General features: G+C 38.8%; 1 protein-coding gene across 4 annotated transcripts in view; it reads right to left on the bottom strand.

The window, feature by feature from the left end:
- Vcl (vinculin) overlaps positions 1-19,236 on the bottom strand; it is a 111,266-nt gene extending 92,030 nt beyond the window's left edge. For all 4 annotated transcript variants that reach the window (XM_076835287.1, XM_076835289.1, XM_076835286.1 and 1 more), the window contains exon 1: positions 18,971-19,236. In XM_076835287.1, coding sequence (XP_076691402.1) covers positions 18,971-19,138 — 168 coding nt within the window. In that variant the 5' untranslated portion in view covers positions 19,139-19,236. The remainder of the gene's footprint in view (positions 1-18,970) is intronic.
- Positions 19,237-21,616: the final 2,380 nt, after the last annotated feature.

Below are 21,616 nucleotides of genomic sequence, written 5' to 3'. Positions count from 1 at the left end.
AAATCAGACTATTCTAAACATATCACCCTACTGTTTTTGCTTAATGTTTTTTTTTTTTTTTTTTTTTTGTACTGGGGGTTGAACCCAGGGCCACATCCCTAGTCATTTTTTTATATTTTACTTAGAGCCAGAGTCTCGATAAATTGCTGAGGCTGGCTTTGAATCGAAGTCCTCCTGCCTCAGCCTCCAGAGCCGTTGGGATTACAGGCATGCGCCACCACCCTCTGCTTCCTTAACATCATACTAGCACATATAAGGCCCTGGGCTCCATCTATAGCACTGTAAAACAACAAAAAAAATCTTACCAGCAAAGATATCTGTCCATACTTGCTTGAAATACATACTAGAGTGATTGATCAAAAATCGCGGCATACTTCAGTTCAAGGTCAAGTAGCTATTCCCTTATTGACCTTCCTTTGAATTCTTGCTTCAACTTGATCTTTTCTGTGTTTTTTCCAGCATCTCTATAAATGGATCTACGTTACAACTGTACTCAGTTTTTCTGTCTTTCACATGTGATCAAAAAGGTATGAGCATGACTTATTTCATATACAATTTCAAAAAATCATTGTTGAGATCTTTTATATTTGATAAGGATTCCTGGTTTTCTGCCTTGCATTTCTAAGTAAGCTCATTTATACAATTAAAATTCTTAAACTTAGGCACTGCCACTTACTAGCTCTGGACTGTGGATGAATTACTCAAATGCTATGAGTCTTTGTTTCCTCACCATAAAATGGGGATAATAACTACACAGTATTGTCCTTAGGATAAATAAATTACTAATTTTAAAAATCATTTGAGGAGCTGGGGTTGTAACTCAGTGGTAGAATGCCTGCCTCACACATATGAGGCCCTGGTTCGATCCTCAGCACCACATTAAAAATAAATAAATAAATAAAGATTGTATTCATCTACAACTTAAAAAAAAAAAAAAAAACCTCATTTGATTCTTTTTTGGAGGGGTGGGGGTAACCAGGGATTGAACTCAGGAGCACTTAATCACTAAGCCACATACCCAGCCCTATTTTGTATTTTTTTAATATTTATTTTTTAGCTGGACACAATAGTTTTATTTGTTTATTTTTATATGGTGCTGAGGATCGAACTCAGGGCCTCGAACGTGCTAGGCAGGCACTCTACAGCTGAGCCACAGTCCCTATTTTGCATTTTATTTCAAGATAGGATCTCATTGAGTTGCTTAGTGTCTCACTTTTGCTGAGGCTGGCTTTGAACTCAAGATCCTTCTGCCTCAGCCTCCTGAGGATTACAGGTATGCACCACTGTGCCCAGCTGATTCATTTTTTAAATTGAGAATACTATATATTTATATGTAAGTTAAGTTAGGAAGAGGCTGTCTTTAAAATTTGTCCCCTCTTTTTGTACTCCTTTCACTGTTTGAAGGCAACCTTTATTATCCTATCTCTTGCTTAGATGGATGGCTGTTCCAATTCCACTGTCTTACCAATGCTACAATCATTCTTCTTCACCACTACCAGGCTTACCTTCTCAAAACCTTATACCTCAGTTTAAAAATCTATTGCAGAATATCCAGCGCTCAGCATGCTCCACTTCTAGGAAACATCCTATAAATAAATACAATTGCTTACATGCATAAAACGACATCTGCATTAGTCTTTACCATACTGTCTGAAACAACAAAAGATCACAAATAGCCTACAATTACTCTATTAAATCTAGTTCAATAAAATATGTTATAATCATCAAGGGATGTCAAGTACTCCTCCCTATCCACAGTTTCACTTTCTGAGGTTTCTGTTACCTGTGGTTAACTCACTCTAATTCATGAACCACTTATCCCAAGAGAGTGAATATAGTACAATAAGATATTTTAAGAGAAAGATCATAATTATATAACTTTTATTATAGTACATTGTTATTATTCTATTTTATTATTGTTAATCTCTTTCTGTACCTAATTTATAAATCAAACTTTATGACAGATGTGTATGTGTTTTATAGGAAAACATAGTACATGCACAGTTCATTACTTTCTGTGATTTCAGGCATCCACTATGGGTCTTAGAACATATCTCCATGTCTCTCATGGATGGGGACGGAGGGGGACTATTGTATTATTTAACTATTTAAAGAAGAGAAAGCTCTGTATGTACTGATAAGAAATATTCACCAAAACATATGGGGGTGGGGATCAGGAATAGGACAGAACAAGAAGTTACCATTTGTTTAAAAAGGGAATGAATATATATTGCCTAGATATGTATAAACTATCTCTAGAAGCATACCTAAGACATTGGGTTTCTTTTTCCTTCTTTCTTTTTTTAAGTTGTAAATAGACACAATACCTTTATCTTATTTATTTATTTATGTTTTCTATGTGGTGCTGAGGATTGAACCCAGTGCCTCACATTTGTTAGGCAAGCACTTTACCACTGAGCCACATAACCCTAGCCCCAAGACATTGAGTTTCTTATGTCACTGTTTTCCAATGAAAAGGAAAACCAGTTAGCTCGAATTCAAAAGAGAAAAGGACACTTTTCCCTGTATACCTCTTACCTTTTACATTTTATTTATTTATTTTTACCTTTTACATTTTAAACTATGATTTTTTTTTAACATATTCAAACATTAAAATTAGTGTTTTCTTTTTCAAAACTGATTTATAGCCTGGCACAGTAGCACACGCCTGGAATCCCAGTGGCTCAGGAGGCTTCGGCAAGAAGATTATAAGTTCAAAGACAGCCTCAGCAACTTGGTGAGGCCCTAAGCAACTCAATGAGACCCTGTCTCAAAATAGAACACAAAAAGGGCTGGGGATGTGGCTTAAGTGCCTCCCCACCCCACCCCAGCCCCCACAACAACAACAAAAAACTGATTTATATGGCAAGTAAGTACCTTCATAAGCAGGCACACAACCTACCTTGTTACTAAAGCTCCCATTCCCTAACTGCACATTTTAACCCTTTTATATTTCTATTCACTCTGTATAAAAAGTCTTTCCATTTTCTTTGGCTAGAAAACTTTCTCATGCTTCAAACGCTGCCCCTCTAAGAAAGAATGAATGTCCCTTCTTGTCTTCCCACCATATCCTGAAAAGGGGCCTTAAGCCTGATTTGATTATATGTTTCTTCCTAGCATCAGAGGCTGGGTACATCGTCCTGGCCCAACCACATCAGAAGCTTATGTTCTCAGGGACAGAGTCCAGGCCTCAGGCATTAAAAGTACAATGAAACTGCAGCATTATTCACAATAGCCAAAAGGTAGAAGAAACCCAAAAACAGATGCTGGATAAGTAACATGTGGTACACACATATATAATTCAATCTTCAAAACAAAGGACATTTTGAAATATGCTACAAAATGGACGAAACTTAAGACATTAGACTAAGTGAAATAAGCCAAGCAGTCAAGGGCAAATACTGTATAATTCCAAAGTGACATAGAATAGTCAAATTCATAGAGACAAAAAGTAATGGTGGTTGTCAGGGCATGGGGAGAAGGAGAAATGCATAGTTTCAGTTGAGAAAAAATAAAAAAAGATTTCTGGAAATATGTGGTAGTAATGATTGTAGAAGTACTTGATGCCACAGAACTATATGCTTTACAATGGTAAAATTGCCCTAGGGATTTGGGAAGCTGAGGCAGGAGAATTGTAAGTTCAAAGCCAACCTCATCAATTTAGTAAGATCCTGTCTCAAAATAAAAAATAAAAAGGGCTGTGGATGTAGCTCAATGGTGGAATGCCACTGCACTCAATCCCCAGTAGCACACATACACACAAAAAATTAAACTAGTGCATGTCTATAGTCCCAGATATCTGGGAAGCTGAGGCAGAAGAAATGTTTGAGTCCAGGAGTTCAAGGCCAACCTTGGTAATGTATCAAGAACCCATATACAAAGGAAAATTAGATGGTTGGGCTGGGAATTATAGCTCAGTGGCTGAATATTTGTCCAGCATGCCTGAGACTCCGGGTTCCATCCTCAGCAGAGAAAAAAAATCAGATAGTTGTCCTTAATCATGGGAAACTGGCAATCAAAGGTTCATGAATCTAAAACTGTGAGTGATATTTTCCCCACAGTTGGTAGAACTGTGTATTCCACAACATATGGAATTCTACTGAAAGCTTTCATTGGCACTTTGCCTTGTTGAGTATAAGTTAGAATCTATGCTTAGACATTAAAAAAGAAAAAAGAAAAAAAAACTCTGCCTTTTCATTAGATTAACATTTAAAATATGACTTTAAAATCATGGGAAAGAATATTAGTGATAATATCTAACACTGCGCTCTTAACTATGTGACAGAAATAGTTCTAAACATTTTAATGAACTCATTCAATACAATAACATCATGAGTCATGTACTATCTTTAGTTCAGTTTTACTATTTTACAGAGGAGGACCATAAGAATTAGGGATTAAATAATTTTTCCAATGGCATCTTTCTCAAAGGTGTCAATAGTGAGATTTGAATGTAAGGAGTTAAACTATTAATTGTTAAACTCTAATACTTCCCCAAATTCTTGTTATGTTTCTATACTGATTTACCTGATCTGTCTAAAAAGTATGACTTTTTGATATGTGCTAACTCATACTAGATGCATTTTGCCAAAGTGGGTTATTCTGTTCATTTGCAAAGGATCAAAACTAACAGTGAATTTCAAATCCACTTTTTGTTTTTATCTTCTTACATATCCCCCATAATCTTGTGTTGGGCTGAGCAGAATCATCTTCATATGCACCTGAGGGCTGTGCCTAGAATTTATTCATCATGAGTTGAATGGTCTTATTGCATGCAATGATTTGCACCTACTTTCCTAATTGGCAGTTAAATTTCTTCAAAATTCACTGATAGCAATGATATACACTGTATTTCTCCAGAAAATGTTTCTTTGTTTTTGGGGTTTATGTGTGTGTGTTGGGAATCAAACCCAGTGCCTCATGCTGGGCAAGTGTTCTACCACTGGGCTACATCCCCATTTTACTTATTTATTTATTTATTTGGATACCAGGGATTGAACCCAGAGGTGCTTTACCACTGAGCTAAATCCCCAGTCCATTTTATTTTTTTATTCTAAGACAGCTTCACTAAGTTGCTGAGACTGTCCTCAAACTTGCAATCCTCCTGACTTAGCCTCCCAAATTGCTGGGATTACAGGTATGATGCGCTACCACATCTGATTTATTTTTTATTTTGACACAGGGTCTTGCTAAATTGCCCAGATTAGCCTCAAACTTGGAATCCTCCTTAGCCTCACAATAGCTGAGATTACAGTATGGCTTATCCTCCCATTTTTCACTTAACAAATATTACTCAAGACCCTACTATGAGCCAGGCACCAGGATGGGTGCTAAAAATTCAGAGGCAAAAAGCAGAGCTCTGGTAGGGAGAAAGATGTTAAACAAGTAAAAAATCATATAATTAATTATAATTGTAATAAGTATAATAAGGAAAAATATAGAAAGCATATGATATAGAAGGGCCTGATCTAGATTAGAGGTAGTCCAAGAATGCACCCCTAAAAAATAGACATTCAATACAGAATTGGAGGATTGGTAGAAATTATCCAAAGACGTTTAGGCAGAAGGAACAGCCCACATAAAAAGTCCACAAGAAGCACTATGCTTTGGAAGAAATAAAAATTCAATGAGCCAGGGGTATCATAGGCAGAGAGTAGTTGAGCCCAGTACTTAAAAGATCTTTTCCTAACTATGGGGCCCACCAACTGTTCACTTCTTTCCATTTGCTGCTGGCCCACTTCACATTTTCTCCATGATTCCAAAGAATAAAAACTACTGTATTCATAGTACTAACACATAACCCTTTGAGAAGAATAACTTAAATCCAACAATTTCATTAGTGGAGAATAAGTAAGAAAATCCTTTATAAGTTATACACACACACACACACACACACACACACACACACACACACACACACCAGGGATTGAACCCAAGGGAGCTTAACCACTGAGCCACATCCCCAGCCCTTTTTATTTTATTTTATTTTTATTATTGGTTGTTCAAAACATTACAAAGCTCTTGACATATCATATTTCATACATTTGATTCAGTGGGTTATGAACTCCCATTTTTACCCCGTATACAGATTGCAGAATCATATTGGTTACACATCCACGTTTTTACATTTTGCCATAATAGTGACTATTGTATTCTGCTACCTTTCCTATCCTCTACTATCCCCACCCTTTTTATTTTTTATTTTGAGACAGGATCTCACTAGGTCGCCTACAGCTTTACTAAATTACTGAGGCTGACCTTGAACCTGCGATCTTCCTACCTCAGCCTCCCAAGCCACTGGGATTACAGGCATGTGCAACCACTCTCGGCCCTTTATAAAATTTTAATCTCATCTATATTTTAAGCAAATTGAAGCTAGAAATCATATCTTATAAAGTCTAGGATCATTCATGACACTGAACAATATACATAGCTAGAGTCCAATAAATAATTTTACTATTTGGGATGAAGAATAGGACGAGAAATTTAAGTGTTACTGATATATTTTTCTATGTAAAGTTTCATGTATCTTCATCTATTTTTAACTGCATGAATAAAAACATGTTGTTTACCTGATAGATTATAAAAAATGAGCCAGTTCCCCAGAGATGTGGTGAAGATGGAGAGAAAACTAGAAACATTGGGAAATTAGATAATAGAGGTCCCTCAACTTTCAACTTTAAGAACAAATGTGCCATTTCTCTTTCTTCACAAAAAGCTTACTCATGGGAATAACCAAAGATTTTTTTCAAAAGAAAGAATGACTTTAACTTGGATTTTGGCCCACTGTGGTAAGAATTGCAATGAAATTCAGCCACTTTCCCCTGAAAAGTAATTCAAGTGGAAATTTTATCAGTGGGAAATTCTCTAAGGGCCAAAGACTCCATTTTCTGCAACTTAACATCATCTGTGAAACATTTTTAGTTCTAAGATTCACCAATTCTCTCTTCTAGCATACACCTACACTCCACCCACATTCACACCAATCCAATGAGCTGACTACTAATAAAAATGATAGAATTGGAAGGCACAGTGGCGTTCGCCTGTAATCCCAGTGGCTTGGGAGGCTGAGGCAGGAGGATCGAAAGTTCAAAGCTAATCTCAGCAAAAGTGAGGCACTAACTCTGTGAGACTCTATCTCTAAATAAAATACAAAATAGGGTTAGGGATGTGGCTCAGTGGTTGAGTACTGAGTTCAATCCCAGGTACACGCCCCCCTCCCCAAAAAAAGAAACCAACAATCTAAAGGGAGATACTCTAGGAGTCTGGGGAGGAAGGGAAAAGAAACATTGCACGTAAATCAATCATCCAAGGACTGATGATCCAGCATATGAGTATACAAAATCTACAAAGTTTTTGCCAAGGGAAAAAAACAACAAACCCCCAATTTCCTGTTTAATTATAAAAGTCATCTTTTATTCAATACTCTATCATACTATACCTCTACACATAGTGCCAACAAAAATGCAACAAATTTAACAAATTTAACCAATGGTTACTTGAGTCTGTGTCTTAATAAAATTCTATTTCAACAATGAAAAATTAATTTTAAAAAAATTAACTTTATTATTTATTTATTTATTATTTGTATTTGGTGCTGAGGATCAAACCCAGGACCTTGCACGTGCCAGGCAAGCGCTCTACCACTGAACCACAACCCCAACCCCCGAAAAATTAATTTTAACAAGAAAAAAATGTTATTTTTCAAAGACTATCTAAAGACTAAGCATGATAAAAAACTTGTTACTAATAGTATACTACAAATGAACAAAATTCCCATATATATTAATCTAAACCTTGCTTAACCACTGAGCCACATTCCCAACCCTTTGTATCTTTTATTTTAAGACAGGGTCTTGTTAAGTTGCTGAGGCTGGCTTTGAACTTGTGATCCTCCTGCCTCTGCCTCTCAAGCCACTGGGATTACAGGCACTAACAAATCTTTTTGTAACTTCTTTTTATTTTTATTTTTGTAGTTGTAGATGGACAGCATGCCTTTTTAAATTTTTTATTAATTTATTCATTTTAATTAGGTATTATGTGACAGCCGAATGCATTTTGATTCATTGTACACAACTTCAGCACAACTTTTCATTTCTCTGGTTTTTACACAATGTAGTGTTGCACCATGTGTGCAGTCATACATGTACCTAGGGTAATGATGTCCATCTTATTCCACCATCTTTCCTGCCCCCATGCACCCTCCCCAACCCTCCCTCCCCTTTGCCCAATCAAAATTCCTCCATTTTTCACATGCCACTCCCGTTATGAATTAGCATCCACTTATCAGAGAGAACATTCGGCCTTTGGTTTTTTGGAATTGGCTTAATTCGCTTAGCATGATATTCTCCAACTTCATCCATTTACCTGCAAATGCAATAATTTTATTATCTTTTAATGCTGAGTAATATTCCATTGTGTATATATGCCACAGTTTCTTTATCCATTCATCTATTAAAGGGCATCTAGGTTGCTTCCACAGTTTAGCTATTGTGAATTGAGCTGCTATAAACATTGATGTGGCTGTGCTAATGTAGCATGCTGATGTTAAGTCCTTTAGGTATAGACTGAGGAGTGGGATAGCTGGGTCAAATGGTGGTTCCATTCCAGATTTTCTAAGAAATCTCCATACTGCTTTCCAGAGTGGTTGCACCAATTTGCAGTCTCACCAGCAATGTATCAGTGGGCCTTTCCCCCCCACATCCTCGATAACACCTATTGTTTGTATTCGGATAGCTGCCACTCTGACTGGTGTGAGGTGAAATCTAAAGAGTAGTTTTGATTTGCATTTCTCTAATTACTAGAGATGTTGAAGATTTTTTCATATATTTGTTGATCAAATGTTTTATCTTCTTCTGAGAAGTCTGTCTCTTCAGCTCCTTAGCCCATTTATTGACTGGGTTATTTGTCTTTTTTGTGTTAAGTTTTTTGAGTTCTTTATATATCCTGGATATTGGCACCAAAATAGACATGTAGACCAATGGTACAGAATAGAAGACACAGAGACAAACCCACATAAATACAGCTATCCCATTCTAGACAAAGGCACCAAAAACATACATTGGAGAAAAGATAACCTCTTCAACAAATGGAGAACTGAAAATCCATATGTAGCAAAATGAAAATAAGCCCCTATCTCTCACCATGCACAAAACTTAACTCAAAGTGGATCAAGGACATAGGAATTAGTCCAGAGACTCTGCACCTAATAGAAGAAAAAGTAGGCCCAAATCTTCATCACATCAAATTAGGCTCCAACTTCCTTAACAAAATTCCTTAAGCACAAGAAATAAAATCAAGAATTAATAAGTGGAATGGACTCAAACTAAAAAGCTGCTTCTCAGCAAAAGAAACAATCAATGAGGTGAACAGAGAGCCTACATTTTGGGAGCAAATTTTTGCCACACACACGTCAGATAGAGCACTAATCTCCAGGATATATAAAGAACTCAAAAAACTTAACACCAGAAAAACAAAAAACCCACTCAATAAATAGGCTACACAGCTGAACAGCACTGCCTTTATTTTATTTCTTTATTTATCTTAATGTGGTGCAAAAGATCAAACCCAGTGCCTCACATATGCTAGGCAATCTACCACTAAGCTATAGTCCCAGACCCTTTTTGTAACTTCTTGAGAAGGAAAAGGCAAGAGACATCTTTCTTTCCAGATTCCCAAATGGAAACCAAGTTAGTATTAAAAATGATTGAAAAAATAAAGAATCAGCCAGTAGAGAACTCAAAATTCATCTTATCTGAATTAATGTGCTCCAAGAGATTCAAACACATTGCAGAAATTCTCTAAGTCCATTGTACAAGGAATAGAAACACAAGTTAAAGCCTCTAATATGAAGTCCTTCCTCTAATGTATCAACATCTTCCTTGGTATCCCAGGCTTAGACTTTCCTCCTAAAAGCTCACTCTGAAGAATTTATGCTCTATAGTACTAAAGGTTGCTGAAGCTTAAAAAAAAAAAAAAAAGCTAAGGCAGAAGTTTGTGGTCTTTTTAGTCCCATTCATACAGAATGGTTTAAGGTCAGACCTGCCTGAAAGCTAGATGACCTGACTGAACCTGAGCACAGACCATTATTCTAGAAAATCTCTAGACAGAAACCAGCTGAGAGAGATGGTATACACCTGTAATCCCAGTTACATGGGAGGCTGAAGCAGGAGGAACTGCAAGTTGGAGGCCAGCCTTGGAAACTCAGTGAGACCCTATCTCAAAAATAAAAAATAAAACAAGGACTAGGGATGTAGCCCAGTGGGTTCAATCTTCAGTACACATGTGCACAAAAAGAAACCAGCTAATCTCTGATAGTTGTTCATTAAAGGATTGCTGCTTCTTTTAAGATTTCCCTAACTCTGGTTTATTAAGTAAAAAATATATGCCACTTTCAAGACCATTGCATAAGGTTTAATAAAAAGGCTGGGTCCAAATCAGCCAAAAAGCAAAAATCCAGCAGAACAACTTTATGATATCCTTGTCTCTTGCCATATGGTTCAAGGAAATAATGAGGAATTTATGACTCATAGTATGAGGCTGCATAACCAGCAGGTTCCAAATAATATATCAACACCTGGTCTAAATCATTAAATTTTAAAAAGGCACTCCCAGAGACAGAATGCAAAATCCAAATGCCACTTCCAAAGAGGAGGCAATATAGCTGCACATTATGAATTTAGTAAGTGGCCTGCATAGTTGAAATGACTCTGAAACAGAGAAACCACAACCCAAAATAACCTGAACACTTTTGTTATCTCAAACAATGGGCAGTTGGCTATTCATTCCTCTTTCTTAGTATATATTCTACTTTTTCAGTCAAAACCTTATAAATTTGATGGTACTCTCCAAATTTGGCTTCAAAATTTGGGGATGGGAAATATTGGTTGCACAATAATTCCTATTGGTTGCACAATAATAGCAAAAATGCTATTCATATGTTCATTTAAGTTTAAAATTTATATTGCACATCTATGACCAGAACAGATCTGGTCTCTATCACCAAGGAACCAACAACCTACAGGAGAAGACAAACACTGAACAGCATAATGAGCATCACACTGAAGCACACACATGCTCTACTGGAGTACAGGCTGTGGATAATGAGAATATTCTCATCTACCCCTTTCCTGGGCAGCACTGAAAGACTAGAAGGTTGCCAGAAGACTTCTAAAATGATAACCCTCAGTTCTGATATAAAAAGAAGTAAACATTTTATAATGATATAAGTGATTAGTTATTAAATAAGTATGCTAAATGATCAGAATACTTTGTTTTTAAACAAATATATAATAAATATTAAAACCCAAATGAGTCCTGGCTCCAAATAGTTTCCCTAATGCTCTCCTTACTCTATGACTATAACTGAGGCATCAAATCTAAGATACTGTTGTTGATTCCTATTTTGCCCATTTAAAATTATACCAAGGAAGTCAGGGATAGTGGTGCACACCTGTACTCCCAGTAGCTTGGGAAGCTGAGGCAGGAGGAATATGAGTTCAAAAACAGCCTTAGCAACCTAGTGAGGCCCAAAGAAACTCAGTAAGACCCTGTCTCAAAATAAAATATTAAAAAGGGGATGGGGATGTGGTTTAGTGGTTAAATACCCCTGGGTTCAAGCCCCAATACCAATAAATAAATAAATAAAATTTTAAAGTTATATGAATATTTAAAAAACAACTTTAGAAAAGACTAAATTTCCATTGTATGGATATAAACAAACAAATTGGAGCTCTATTAAAATTATATACATAGTTGTAGAAAATGACACAATTTTCAGGATGGCGATATAGCTCAGTGGTGGAGTACTCACCTATCATGCACAAGGCCCTGGGTTCAATCCCTGGTACAGCAAAAGAGAAAGAAAGGAACATACACAATTTCCAAAAATCTTTTGTTCTCTTACAAGAGTAAATATTAAATTGTTTTGTCATTTCTTAGTGCTGTGTAGTACTCCATTGTGTATAAATGCCACATTTTTTTTATCCATTCATCTATTGAGGGGCATCGGGGCTGGTTCCACAGTCTAGCTATTGTGAATTGTGCTGCTATGAACATCGATGTGGCAGTATCCCTGTAGTACGCTCTTTTGAGGTCTTCAGGGAATAGTCCGAGAAGGGCAATAGCTGGGTCAAATGGTGGTTCCATTCCCAGCTTTCCCAGGAATCTCCATACTGCTTTCCATATTGGCCTCACCAATTTGCAGTCCCACCAGCAATGTACAAGAGTACCCTTTTCCCCACATCCTCGCCAGCACTTGTTATTGTTTGACTTCATAATGGCTGCCAATCTTACTGGAGTGAGATGGTATCTTAGGGTGGTTTTGATTTGCATTTCTCTGACTGCTAGAGATGGTGAGCATTTTTTCATGTACTTGTTGATTGATTGTATGTCCTCCTCTGAGAAGTGTCTGTTCAGGTCTTTGGCCCATTTGTTGATTGGGTTATTTGTTTTCTTATTGTTTAATTTTTTGAGTTCTTTGTATACTCTGGATATTAGGGCTCTATATGAAGTGTGAGGAGTAAAAATTTGTTCCCATGATGTAGGCTCCCTATTTACCTCTCTTATTGTTTTGAAATATAATGTCTATGTATTCCATTCTCGCTTTTTTTTTTTTGAAAGGTATGATACTCAGGCCCTTGGACAAATTAGGTAAGCACTCTATTCCATTAACTACATCTCCAGTTCTTCTATTTAATTTTATTTTTGAGACAGGGTCCCCCTAAATCACCCAGTCTGGGCTGGAACCTGCAATCCCTCCTGTCTCAGCCTCCCAAGTGGCTGGGCTAAGCATGCACCATTGCACCCAGCATATGGATTCTTATTTCTAAAAAAAAAAAGAAGAAAAAAAAAAAAACTTTGAAATTGAGTGAGGCTATGATGAAACAGAAGTCTATCTTCACATCATTCTCATGTAGACCCTTCAAGCAGGCAAGACAGTTGTCAGGCCCAGGACAAATGGAAACTCTATGACTAATAGCATTCTTGTTGCTTCTGATTTTAGGTGGAAAACCTCAACCGAAAGAATTTTGCTCCAAGTGGATACAGAATGGTGGAGTAAAAAAAGCAGAGGACCTGGAATAAGAGTCAGAGCTTGAGTCTAGGCTGACCAGCTATGGGCAGACTACTTCATTTCTCTGAACTACAGTTCCCTCATCTATAAAATGGTGAGCACACAATATCTACCCACAAGATTGCAATGAGATTGTCAATAAGAAGATATTTCATGAATTCTAAAGCGTTAAACAAATGCTTTATTAATTTTTGCTTAATATAGTAAGTATATGTACATTTTAAAAGTTTGGAAATACAGAAAAATATTAATAAGAAAAAAATTACCCACAGGCCTATCACTCAAAGATTATTACTTATTTTAACTGAAATAAGTTTGACCCCCAACCAAAAAAAAAAGTAAAATAATTTCAGATGTTAATATTGATAATTAAAAATGACATAATTAGGGGATGGGGATGTGGTTCATGCGGTAGCGCGCTCGCCTGGCATGCGTGCGGCCCGGGTTCGATCCTCAGCACCACATACAAACAAAGATGTTGTGTCCGCTGAAAACTAAAAAATAAAATATTAAAAAAAATAATAAAATAAAAAAAAAATAAAAGTGACATAATTAATTGTTGATCTCTTTTTAAGAGCAGAACATGTGGCCCATGCCCATAATCCCAGCTAATTCGGAGGCTGAAGTCAGCCTGGGCAACTGAGCAAGAACTGTCTCAAAAAATAAAAAGCGATGGGTATATAGCTCAGTGATCCAGCACTTGCCTAGCATGTACGAAGCCTAGGCTTCCAAGATTGGTGGGTTGGGGGGAAATCACACAACCTTTCCCATCTATCAGTTTAAAGCAAAAACAATGTTACTATTTGTACCAAAACTAGTCCCAATAGCATATGATATATGGGTAAAACCCATAAAAGTCAAGGCCACAAAAACTCCCAAAATAAGTATTTCATGAGCCCAAGGAATAGTTACAACCCATGCCCTCAGATGCAATGAGGAAAGCAAAGTATCTGAAGCCCCATTAATAAAACTGACTTGACTATAATCTGCACATGAAAGACTGACAGTTTTCTATAGGTCACTTTAATGGGACAGAAAAAAAATTATAAAGCATGGTATAATATGGGCAGTCTAAGACTTACTTTCTCACACTGCTTACTGAATCCCACCCTTCTTAGAACTTCTCTCTTCTACTTTGTTTTTTTACACTTCCCTTTCCTACCTCACTCTTGCTTTAGTATTGCATTGAACTTGTTGTGTTTAGAAGGGTCTTATTCAATACAATGAACAATTATGCAACAATAAAAAGGAATGAAGTTTTCATACATGCTATACCACATTAAATAAACCTTGTTGAACCTTGAAAACATTAGGTTACATGAAAGAAATCAAACACAAAGGCAACATGTTATATAACTTATAAGAAATGTCCAAAACAGGCAGATCCACAGAGAGAGAGAAGGAAGATTGGTGGTTACTAGGGACAAGGGAGGTGAAGGTATTGGGGAGATATTGAGTAATGGCTAAGGAATGTGGGGTTTCTTTTTGAGTGGCCAAAAATGTTCTAAAATTAGATTGCAAATTCACAATAAGGAGGACAGGGAAGAACAGAGGTATTTTGGACTAGACAGAGGGGAGTGAAGGGAGAGGAGGGGGCATGAGGATAGGAATAATGATGGAATGAATTATTACCCTATGTGCATATATGATTACATAACCTGGGTAACTCTACATCATGTATAACCAGACAAATAAGAAATTATACTCTATTTATATATGATGTGTCAAAACACATTCTACTGTAATAACAAATTAGAATTTTAAATATATAAAAAAAGAAAAGAAAATTAGGTTGCAGTGATGGTTGCACAACACTAAATTTACCAAAAACCATTGAATTATATTGTATATTTTAATTAGGCTAATTATATGGTATGTGAATTTTATTTCAATAAAACTGGTCCAAAAATGGTCTCATTCAGGATTCTGAGTAGGAAAAAAAGACATGAAAATAAATATTCCCATTTTACCCTGCACAAGTATGAAGTAAAAGTGATGACTTAGTTGTAATATATAGATATACATAGATGAGATGATATAAGATTTTTTTTTTAATATTTATTTTTTTAGTTGTAGTTGGACACAATGCCTTTATTTGTTTATTTTTATATGGTGCTGAGGATCCAACCTAGGGCCTCACACATGCTAGCGCTCACCTAGCATGCATGAGGCCCTGGGTTCGACCCTCAGCACCACATAAAAAAAATAATAAAAGTATTGTGTCCAACTATAACTAAAAAATAAATGTTAAAAAAAAAAAAGCAGTTATCTTAATGATGTTCCAATTCAAAACCTGCTCCTCAGATTCTTGAAAATCCTGCACCTTTGCCTGGATAAAGTTTCTTCCACTTGTGAGGCCTTCTTTTTTAACTGTTCAAGTCCCATGTGCCTTATATGCCCAGCTCAAATGTTATATTCTCTACAAAGCCTCCCTGCCCTCTGCCACCAAAAGGAAAAAAAAAAAAAAAAGTCATCTCATCTTTCTCTGAACTTCCAAAGTACTTTAATTCCTCAGTGACACTTGGAACTTTTCAATCTAGTATCACACTTATTCTGCCCAGTACCATACTTACTGCTTTGACATTCAAAGGGATCTCAATAAATACCTCCTTTAGAGGTAGGGCATATAGCTTAATGGTAGAGCATTTGTCTAGCCATGCCTGAAGCCCTGGGTTTGATTCTCAGCACCAAATAAATAAATACCTATTTCAACAATCAAAAATTTCATCTTCATCTAGTAAACTTTAATTTTGGAAGTATCTAAATTTCATTTAGACCAAGAATGATAAATAAAGTAGTGGGCTCAGGAATGCTTACTTCAGTCAAAATGTATATTTTATTGACCAAAATAAGACTAATTTAGCATACAGATATAAATATCTGAAAGAAATTCCCAAAGAGGAATATCAGAATAAGGATAAAACCTCCCAAGTAACTCCTAAGAAACACTCACTCAGATTATATAAATTCCAGAATATTCACTCAAAAATCAGTTTTGTTATTTTTATTATACCGTATGGTTCTTTCAAACTCAAGGTTCTATTATTAAGTTCTGTTATTTCTTCTTCTAATATATTTCTACTTAATTCCTTTTTCATTTTCCTTGCAACATCCAAGGTTTAAACCTTCATTTTTTTCATGATCAAACAATTTTTAAAGGCTTCTAATTTATCTCCCTCCCCATAGTTCCTTTTCCTTCAGCAATATTTACTGAGCCATCTGTGTGCCAATGTTGAGAAAAGGACCTGGGAAGCATAAAAAAATATATATTAACTAAGACCAATTCTCTATACACAATCTACTTGGGAACTTGAAGCATGTAGAGGATTCATATATTTAAGAGCCATAATTGGCACTGTGATTTTTAAAACAATAGGTAGGTCCTATGGACTCCCCAGAACACAACCCATACAGTCTTCTGCACACACCATTCTCATCCTCCCCCTCCTACTCTGTTTGTTCATTTTGTTGGATAAGGCCTTCTGTTAAACTGACCATATGTCATGCACTGACTTCATCTCCAATTTCTCTCCAATTTGCCTCCTGAGCTGCAATCAAGACAGTCTACTTACTGAAATCTGGAAGCAACTTACTCACAAGTATGTTTGTTCATGATTATTTATCAGCACAATCCTTTCTACTTTCTCTCTGCCTATACACCAATCTCAAATTGCTTCTTTTGTATGTGTGGGAAGTATGTAACTTTATATAATTTTTTTTCATCTTATGACGAAGCTTATTTCTTTGCATTCTCAGTGCTTATTTACAATCTTTCCTAACCAAAGGTTGTATATCACAGTCATCTATGGAACTTCTTAAAAAGACAAAGCCCTTGACCCTCCCCCTGGAGAATTCTTCAGCAAGTCTGGGATGGAAACTGAACATCTTTACATCTAAAAAGCCCCAGTGGTGATTCTCATGCATACTCTAAGCTGAGAACCACTGATTTATTACAATGCTCTTTATACTACAGGCATTAATGCTTATTAATTCATGGCATGGAAGCTCATAAATAACTTTTCTCTAAATAGCCTAACCAGATATCAACCCCTTGACTACACTAACTCTGTTCCAAGTGCAACATGTGGTTTTAAGATTTCATTTCCTGAAGTACTACATGGAAGGACACTATTACCTTGTCTCTTTACATTGTTTCCCATTTGTTGAAAAATGGAGGTCTGGAATGCAGCCATATTAGACAACACTACATAAGAATGCACTCTGGAGCCATAGATTAAAATTAGTTACAAAGAGAACAATGTAGAACTAGACATTTTGAATAAATACAGTATTCTTCTTTAAAAGATTCTTACTAAATTTTTTTGAATTTGTTTTTTAGTTGTAGGTAGACACAATACCTTCATTTTATTTATTTATATGTGGTGCTGAGGTTAGAACTCAGGACTTCACACATGGGAGGCCACCTCTCTAGCAGGGAGCCACAACCCCCCCTACTCCCACCTTAATAAATCTTTATAGACAAAAGATCAGAATTTTGGTCTATGATATGTCCCTGTCTTCCTAGCTACCAGTCTTCTGAACTGCTGGAGGCAGTCCAAGGCCACTGAAGATGGAGGAAAACTTTCAGCTGCTAGAATGCCTTTAAGTGCAGTAAAGTAGCTAATCAGATAACCCAAGCCCCACCCAGACACAGTTACCTCCCAACCTTCAGTCTACCCTGACACTCGCTATTTACCAGCTCAGTGAGGGAGCAGTAAAAACTTTTTCCAGAGTTATTCCTCACAGACGGGAGCAGTCTGAGTCACCCAACCAGAGTGGGGCACAAAGTGTGACATTAGTCAGGGGAGTGTTAAGATTCTGGGCTCAGGACCTTTTGTCCCATTTCAGAAGCAAACTTCATCTCCTCCAGGAATCACCTCTGTTATCAATCACCTGTTATTAGACTCTGTAGGTTACAGGGGTCTGCTGAGCCACTAGCCTCGAGAAAAGTGTTGACCTGGGAAGGGATGCCCCAGCCTTCTCCGGGGTAGGGGCCCGCGGATGCCGGATTCCACAGGCCTCACCCAGCAGCTCCATCTTGCTTCCTGGCAGAAGGAGGGGCCGAGGAGGAGGGCCCAAGAGTCTGGAAAGGCCCCATCGGGAGGAAGCCGTTTGACAGCAGGTAAAGCCAGGTGGACATCTCCACAGGCGGGAACAAAATAAAAGGCTGCAGGGGTGAGGAAGAGGCAAAATGGGCTCCTGGTCATGAATTACTGCATAATTACTGTGTTAGAATGCCTGAGGTGTGAGAAGTACAAAGCCCCGGGGTGAAGGAGGCCACCGCAGGAAGATGAAGGGTCAGTTTAGACGAGTGGAAAACAGGGTCAGATACAGGGAGCCCTGTTGAGGGGTGGGTGACTGAAGCAAGTCTCAGAGTGAGCGGCGGAAAAATTCGTTAGAAAGGAGAGCAGTGTGGCTCAAATATGAATCCCTGGAAGGAAAGGCAGGGAATCAGTAAGAGAACCCGCCCCCCACCACCACCCACAAGCCAGATTGGGGAGGCCTAAAAAGGAACTGGGAGCAAGGTAGTCAACGTGAGGAACGACCGCCTGTACAAGGGAAGTGGCCACCAGATAGACTCACAACTATCATTTACTATTGACATATGCCACTCTAGGCACTTTACAAATAATACCTCGTTGAATCTTACCATACCCGCAAGACAAGCTTTATTGTGACTGTCCCCATTTTATGGATGAGGAAACTGAGGCCCCGGAGGCTCAGGAGCTTGCTCAAGGTCACAGAGTGGGGAAATCAGCATTAGAACCCACGGTATCTGGCATAAGAGTCCACGCGCAAAGCCACAGGCAGCCCACCCGAGAAACGAAGCCGCGAAGCGGACCAGGACTCCAGGGACATCTCCCGCCCCGACTCCCGTCCCTGGCCCAGCAAGCTCACCCGGACGAGGTTGCTGACGGCCGCTTGCACGGCGGCCACGGGCGCGGTGAGGTCAGGGATGGCTTTGCCGTCCACCTCGCCCTCCTCGTGCATAATCACCAGGTGCGAGATCTGCTGCGCCACGGGCTCCAGAATGCTCTCAATCGTGCGTGTATGAAACACCGGCATCGTGGCGGCTTGCGGGGCGGCGAACCGCGGGCCACAGGGAACTGGGATCAGCGGGGCCGGGAGCCGGCGGAGAGACTGAGTAGGAGCAGCGACTGGAGTCCGGGCTTCCCTTGGCGTAACCAGCCTCACGGGCGCCCCGCCCCCTCACGTCGCCGCACCCAATAGCTGAGCAGCTCGGGCCCAGGCCATTAGTCCTATTGGCCCCTCTTCAAGATACTCCACCCTCACCACCGCGCCGCCAAACTCCCGCCCCGCCCCCATTCCCAAGGGAGGGGCCTGGGAATGGGGCTGCGCTTCAGGGACTGCGACCGGATTCCCGAGCCCTAACGCGGGGCGCTCCTTATAAGGGCATGGTGGGAGCGGAGCGTGCGGCTGGAGTCTGATGGTCCCGCCCTCCCGGGACGCCTCCCGCCTCGGATCTGCAGAGCTCCGCCCCTCTGCAGAATCACCTCAGCGGGGCGGGGTCTTCTCACCTCGGGCGGCGCTAGAGTCTGATTGAACTCGGGGCCGTAGGTCTCCCCGCCCCCTCCTCAACTTTTAACCAGAGACCGTCAGAATAGCCTCTATTCCCTCTCAGTAATACACAGAAACGTAAAAGATTCAAACAACAGAAAATGCACCGAGAAACGTGAGTGTCCCGTTGATTTATACACACTCCACCCACTGGCCTCGAGAAATTCCCTGTTAACAATTTGGTGTGTAACCTTCGACACCTTTGTCTGTGCATTTACGCGCGTGTCTGTATTTTCTAAGTACACGAGATTAAACAGTTTCATAGAACGAGCTATTTTTCCCGCCTTAATTAAAATTCCCGGGTTATCTTTTACAGTTATTAGAAGTCTACCTCATTCTTTTGAAGGACTGCTTTCCGTTGTATAAAATAAAACGATTTATGTAACAAATTTCCTAGTGATGGACTCAGGTTCTAGTTTTCACCGTTAAAAAACAAACCTGAGACCAGGAGTGGTGGCACGCACCTACGGTCCCAGCACATGTGAGGCCGAGGTGAGAGAACCAGTTGAAAAATGATCTGTTTGAACGTCATTGTGCTTTGCCTCTGTATTGTTCACCTGTGTACTTATTGAGGACAGATGCCTTCAAAGTAAAGGGAAAATACAAAAGAGTGTACATTTTACTTGTTGATAGGTAAGAACACATTACCCAATCCCCTCACAGCCTGTTTTGTTTATGACATCTTTTGTGTGTCTTCCTAACTTCAAATTCTCCTTTGCCCAAGCTTCCCCATTCTGAGGGGAAACGCTTTCATAAAAACCTCCACATAAAAGAGGCTCAAATCAAATGAAAATAGTTTCTCAAGGGACCACATTTCACAAGAGGCTGAACTATACCTTGTCCTACCCAATTTTTAAAGCTATTTTTGTCTAGTAGTATAATGCTCTCTGTTTCTAATGTGCTTATTGTCAAATCCTGAACAGTTTCTTTTTGGAGGTGGGTATTTACTGGAGGTAAAACCCTGGGGTGCTTTACCACAGAGCTACATCTCCAGCGGCAACCTCCTCCCCCACCACCTTTTTTTTTTTTTATTATTTTTGAGACAGGGTCCTATTAAGTTGCTTCTGACCTCACTAAGTTGCTGATGCTGACCTTAAACTTGGAATCCTCTTGAGTCAGCCTCCCTAGTGGCTGGGACTACAGGTATGTCCACCACACCTAGCCTAAACTCTTCCTTCTTATATGTTTTTTTGAGGGAAGGTGGGGACTGCGCTGGGAATTGAATTTAGAGTCTTGGGCACCCTAAGAAAGCACTTTACTACTAAGCTATATCCCCAGCCATTTTTGTTTTAATTTGAGACAGGGTCTGGCTAAATTGCCCAGGCTGACCTTGAATTTACAATCCTTCTGCCTCAGCCTCCCAAGTGGCTGAGATTACAGGTGTGCACCACCACACCCTGCTGATATCTTCACATTGTTATTACTGTTTCCCAATCTTTATAGTCAGTGAACTTCTGTATCAATTTTAAGATAATAATTATTTGGTACATTCAAAGTGGGCATAAGTCCTTACTTAAATTCAGATGTATGCAGCATTTATCATTTTATTCCCCCATTTTATAGATGAGAAAAAAGTTTTGGAATTTGTCTTGCATTACACATAGGGACAGCTACTAAATTTGTGGGGCCCATTACAAAATGAAAATGTGGGATACTGCAGTGTGAAAGCTTTTTCCTTCCTTTGGTGGTTTCTCAACTTATACTTCTATTTTTTATGTGCTATTTAATGTTGCACTCCCTGGGCAAGGGAAACCTTTGGGATAAGTAGAGACCCTCACAGGAACTTGGGCCTATGCAGCCCACTGGGTCCCAGGATCTTCCTCTTGCTAACTGATGGACTGATTCTCTCTTCCCCAGTTAGGGGAAAGGAAGCCAAACCAGGCATCTTCCCTTCCCATAGACCTGCATCTCCAACTATAGCAGAAAGGCTGATATTATAGCCTTTCCCGAGACTGAATAATTTTC

This window comes from Callospermophilus lateralis, chromosome 15 (assembly GCF_048772815.1).
Source record: "Callospermophilus lateralis isolate mCalLat2 chromosome 15, mCalLat2.hap1, whole genome shotgun sequence".
Lineage (NCBI taxonomy): Eukaryota > Metazoa > Chordata > Mammalia > Rodentia > Sciuridae > Callospermophilus > Callospermophilus lateralis.
The sequence above is the reverse complement of the archived record's forward strand: the minus strand, read 5'-3'. Positions and strand labels throughout refer to the sequence as shown.